Below are 5,228 nucleotides of genomic sequence, written 5' to 3' on the forward strand. Positions count from 1 at the left end.
ACTCTTCACAATGGCGTCCAGCTGGCCTGTGGGAGGGCCACCCTGCACTGGCTTGAAGTCCTGCCTTCCCCTGCTGTCCCAGCACTGTCCTGGTTGCCCCCTGGACCATCCATCCTTGTGCTGAGGGCCTCCTGGAGCTAGGCCCACCAAGCGGGTCACTCAGAGCTGGGGGTCACTGCCAAGAGCCTCAGGGGAAGGCTCCTCATTGGACTCTGCCAGCTGGCCAGGGAACCCCACTCCTGGATTCAAAGTCTGCCTAACCAGCCCTGAGGCCAGCCCCAGCTCCGGGGGCTGAGGCCCTTCCGCTAGGACCTGGCAGGGTCCCAACCTGTCCCTAGGAGGCAGCCCAGGCCCCGAATCCTCTCCCAGTCTCTGCTGCAGAGCATCAGAGGAACTGTGACCACAGGCTGGGGGTGGGGGTCTCCCAAGGGACCCTCCCCTAAGGACCCAGGGTGGGATTCATTGCCCCAAAGTGGCTGCGGGCGCTCGGCTCAGTTGGCCAGGTACCAGGGTTATTAGCTCATCCCATGGACCGGTGGGGGCGAGGGGGGTCTAAGGCTGGCATGGCCTCTGATCCTCAAGTCTGCCACCTGGCACCCACTCCCCTCCCACTGGCAAAATGCCGGAGGAAAGCAAGCCCTACAAGTGCCCTGGCTGCCAGAGGGATGAGGTGGGGCTGTGGCATGCAGGAACAGTGGCCACAGCAAGTATGCCAAGAGCCGAGGCCTCCCAAGCTGCGTGGACACCGAGGTCAGATCCCTGGCCAGATAGGGGTGGGGAGAGGCCCCTGAGGGACATCTGCCAGCTCGTGGAGCAGCCCCAGTGCTGCTGTGGGTTACAGGGCTCCTGGGAGGACAGGGTGCAGGAAGCAGAGAGAGCTGCCAGGTGCCGGGCTCCACGTGGAGCACAGGCCCCAGCTTCGTGGAGCTGCCGGGAGCCCAGCCAGGAAGGAGCGAGGCCCATTTTCTAGGTCTGGAGATGTCAGGAGTCCCAGGTGACAGTCAGGGGACTTGTAACATAGGCACGTAGGGCTGATCCTGAGTGTAGACCCCTCTGTCCCCCTCCCCTGGAAGGGCAGCAGGTCCCAGCCAGGGAAGATGCCCATCCCCCAGGAAGCCGTGGCACTTGTTCATTCTACAGCTTTTCCCTTATCTGTGCCTGCGGCCTCTGCCAGCCAGCAGTGGGGAGCCGCTGGGGAGAGGCAGGGGAGGGGAGCTGAGGGGAGGGCGGGAGAGGGGGCCCTCCTTCCTGCCCCCCTCCCCGCTTGGCGGCCTGGGAAAAGGCAGCATATTGAGGCGCGGGGCTCCCGGCATCAGGCCCCGGGATGCTAATGAGGGCGAGCGCGTTCCCACAGCCCGGACATTGTGCCGCGCGGCCCACCTGCTCCTTGGGGAGCGCCCATTGTGCCCGCGCCAATTCACAGGCAATTTAGCGTGCGCTAATGGGCCGGCGCCTTTGTGCGGCCCGCGCGGCCATTGGTCGTGGAGTGTGGGAACGGCGGCGGCGCCAGGACCCCAGGCGCCAGGCCGTCGCCCGCGCCTATATAGGGCGCCGGCGCGCGGGGCCGGTGTCCTCTCCAGCCCGGGACGCGCTTGGCCCTGCCCGCGCCCGCTCGGTTCGTCTTGCCCGGCCTCCCCGCCTTGCCTCCTCGCCTGTTCCGCGCCAGGCATGGCCCCCAGCACCGTGGCCGTGGAGCTGCTAAGCCCTAAAGAGAAAAACCGAGTAAGTATCAGGCTCGCCCAGCGCGCTGTCCCCGCGGCGTCTGGTCCCCGGGTGTCCCCGCGCCGGGCCGGGCCAGCCTGACGCCCCCTCCTCCCGCAGCTGCGGAAGCCAGTGGTGGAGAAGATGCGTCGCGACCGCATCAACAGCAGCATCGAGCAGCTGAAGCTGCTGCTGGAGCAGGAGTTCGCGCGGCACCAGCCCAACTCCAAGCTGGAGAAGGCCGACATCCTGGAGATGGCTGTCAGCTACCTGAAGCACAGCAAAGGTGAGCGCGCCCGGGCCCCCCGGGCTCCGAGTTCCCACCGCGCCCCGGCTCCCCCGCGCCCCGCCGTCCGCTCACCGCCGCCGCGTCTCCCCGCAGCCTTCGTCGCCGCCGCCGGCCCCAAGAGCCTGCACCAGGACTACAGCGAGGGCTACTCGTGGTGCTTGCAGGAGGCCGTGCAGTTCCTGACGCTCCACGCCGCCAGCGACACACAGATGAAGCTGCTGTACCACTTCCAGCGGCCCCCGGCCGCGCCCGCCGCGCCCGCCAAGGAGCCCAAGGCGCCGGGCGCCGCGACCCCACCCGCGCTCTCCGCCAAGGCCACCGCCGCCGCCGCCGCCGCGCGCCAGCCCGCCTGCGGCCTCTGGCGGCCCTGGTGACCCGGCGGGACCTGCGGGCGCGCGGCCCGAGGACCGGAGGGCGAGCCTGCTCCTCTCGCCCGTAGGGAAGCGCCTTCCCGCCGTCGTCCGCCCAGGGCTTGGACGCGCCCTTCTTCGGAAGGCTCCAGCCCCAGGCTGGCCGGCCCGCAGGAGCCCCATTCTCAGAGAATGTGTGTGCAGAGTCCCTGCCGTTTTAGGACAGTCAGGGCCCATCTTCTGCCAAGTCTGACCCCATGGGGTTGTTCTGTGTTTGCATTTAAGCAAGTGACTTCTGGGAAGTCCCTGGCCGCCCGGGGTTCTATGATATTTGTAGTGCCGGGGTTCGCACGCCGGTGCCCCCAGCCTGTAGAGGACTTTCTTCAGGGCCCGTAGCTGCTGGGCGCACCCCTGGCAGGCGGGCTGTGCCGCGGGCACATTTGCCTTTTGTGAAGGCCGAACTTGAGCTGTATCCTCATAGGAAGCGGTGATCACCCCGGACGGGCGCCCAGGACCCTGCGGGCTGTGGCCAAAAGGCTCTGAGTGTGCCTGGTGGTCTGGCTGGAGCTCACAGTGGGCTGTCTGGGGAGGGTGGGTGCCTCCACTATGATCCTTAAAGGATTCCTCTGTGTGGGTGGATGCGTGTGGGCATGACTGTACTCAGAAATTGAACTCTCGGTCACGTGGAAGCCACGGGACTGCTCTGAAGCCGCTAATAAAATCTGACTGTTCAGCCCCCCCCTCCCTGCCCATGGTCTATCTTCTGCTGTGCCTCACACCTGTCCTTGGCAGCCACGGGGAGGGTCTGCAGGGGGTGAAGGGGAATGGGCAGGGCCGCGGTAGCAGTTAAGCAGGGAGGGACCCCTGCCAGTGGCCCGCTGGACCCAGGAAGAAGGGTGGGGTCCTTGCTCCCGAAGAACAGCGGGAGGGAGGGAGGAAGGGAGGGAAAGCAGGTGAGGAGCAGGGGCAGGGGAAGGTGGGCTGGAGGGGTGGACGTGGTCAGAGCCCTGGGTGGGTCTCCCTCCCAGGCCTTTCACTAGCTCCCAGAAGGTAGGGGTGGGGCAAGATGACAGTGCAGGGCCTTAGGCTCTGTCCACTGAGAGGGGACCCAGGGCCACAGCCCACAGTAGACCCCTCGCTACAGTCAAAGGGGCTTGACTGTGCCAAACAGGAGAAAACATTTGCCCCAGTTGCTGCCGTACTCCCACAGCCTGCAGCACCCATCCTGGCATGGGCTCCAGGGACACCTGCCCGCTGGCCACTGTGACAGAGCAGAATCCGGCAGTCCTAGCAGGAGCCTGCACGGGGCCATCCCTCGCCTCAGAAAGGGCATGTATTTTTAGGCAGGCCGCAGGGTGTTGGCTGAGTCTGCAAGAACTGAGGCCTACAGCTCCCAGGAACCAGCTCCCAGGGGGCAAAATCCATCCAGCAAGGATTGGGCCGGAGTGGGCCGCATTCCCATCCCCGTTGAGTGGCAGCCCCGGGTGTGGGCCTGCCCTGCCTGCTCCTTCCTGCTCAGCCCCTCTCACCCCGCTCAGCCTTCAGCCCCTTTCTGGCTACTCCACAGGCAATGTCTAGACAGGGTACCCCCGCCAGGCCAACCCAGTGCCTGCCAGTGGCCTCCTGAAGTCCCTACCAAGCCGCCAGGAATGGTGGGCAGAGCACAAGGAGGGCTCTCATTCGCCTGCATTTTTCCTGCATGTTCAGTGGGCACACAGGTGGGCGCCCCTCGTGGAGGGCACCTCCTGCCAGGCTGGCCCACGGCACACCATGCTGCCAGGGGTCTGAGCTGCCAGAGGTCTAAGCCGCCTGGGGTGTGCTCCAGTCTTCCACTCAGGCCTCCCTGGAGCAGGCTCCGAGTCCAGAGCCACACACCCACACCCTTGGCAGACACAGGCAAGGACGCCTCCTCTCCAAAGCCTTGCCCCACGCACACAGATGCTTTATCCCTGGAATTTGTGCTGCCCCACAGGCCTGTGCTCCTAGGAGCCCTGCCAGACAGCTGGTGGCATTCTCCACGTGCAGACAGAGGCTGAGGGCCAGAGACGTGCAGTAATGACCCCGGGTTACCCGGGAGGGGCTCATCTGTCTGCTTCCAACACTGGGCTCTTTCCCAAGGTGCCCAGAGCCTCTAGAGAAGATGCATCTCTTCATGCCAGCACGGCTTCCCAGCCACTCACCCTGGAACCCTGGCCTGCCCCACCTATACCCCTCTCCTGGCTCCAGCTGCTTCCGAGGCGTGTTCCTGCAGCCTCCCAGGCACCTGTCTTGCCTGCAGGCAGCCTGCCTGGCTTCTCTCGACCACAGCACTTTCCACGGATCGCCATTACAGCACACATCTTCCCTTCCCGCAGGTGCTATGCCAGGCTGGGCTCCTCCCACACGGGGCACGGTTCCCTACTCCTCTAGTTTGCATGGGGCTTTTAACATTGAAAGTCCCACGCCCCTGGGAAGCCAGGATTGAGTCACCCTAGCAAAGACCGCATCACATTCGCCCTGGTGTGCAAGGCCAAGCTTACAGCAGGCACTCGCTGAAGGGCAGGGCTCTCTGACGGTCTGCAGACCCATGTGCCCCCTTAGAAGCAGGTGGGCGGCCTCTGCGGCCTCCCTCAGCAAGGCTCAGAGCACCTGAGTTAAGCCTGTGGACAGCGCGGTAAAAGAACATCAGATGTTCTGCGCTGATGTGCGATCTCTGGAGGATAACCACCCGCCCGCCCGCCCGCCCGCCGCCCCGGGCCTCTCGGACCCCTGCCCAGGACTGGCCCTAGTCAGCGGCCGAGACGTCAGAGGCCGGGGGGCGGGGCCGGAGTCTCATTAACATAATCTATGCGAGGGGCGTTTAGCAGTCAAATATATGCGCATATATCTCCATGGCTGATGAGCTGGCC

General features: G+C 65.3%; 1 protein-coding gene across 2 annotated transcripts; it reads left to right on the forward strand.

Annotated features, from left to right (window-relative positions):
- The first annotated feature begins 1,569 nt into the window (after nucleotides 1–1,569).
- On the forward strand, nucleotides 1,570–3,082 carry HES5 (hes family bHLH transcription factor 5). Of its 2 annotated transcripts, XM_045388326.3 has the most exons (3): nucleotides 1,570–1,722; nucleotides 1,822–1,987; nucleotides 2,084–3,082. In XM_045388326.3, exons 1-3 carry the CDS (start codon nucleotides 1,669–1,671, stop codon nucleotides 2,362–2,364), a joined length of 501 nt encoding a protein of 166 aa, XP_045244261.2. In that variant the 5' UTR covers nucleotides 1,570–1,668; the 3' UTR covers nucleotides 2,365–3,082. The 2 variants fall into 2 exon arrangements, with proteins under 2 accessions (XP_045244261.2, XP_045244256.2); XM_045388321.3 differs by having other exon boundaries at nucleotides 1,822–3,082.
- The last annotated feature ends 2,146 nt before the right edge of the window (nucleotides 3,083–5,228 follow it).

The sequence above is a fragment of the Macaca fascicularis genome, chromosome 1 (genome assembly GCF_037993035.2).
Source record: "Macaca fascicularis isolate 582-1 chromosome 1, T2T-MFA8v1.1".
NCBI classification, from domain to species: domain Eukaryota; kingdom Metazoa; phylum Chordata; class Mammalia; order Primates; family Cercopithecidae; genus Macaca; species Macaca fascicularis.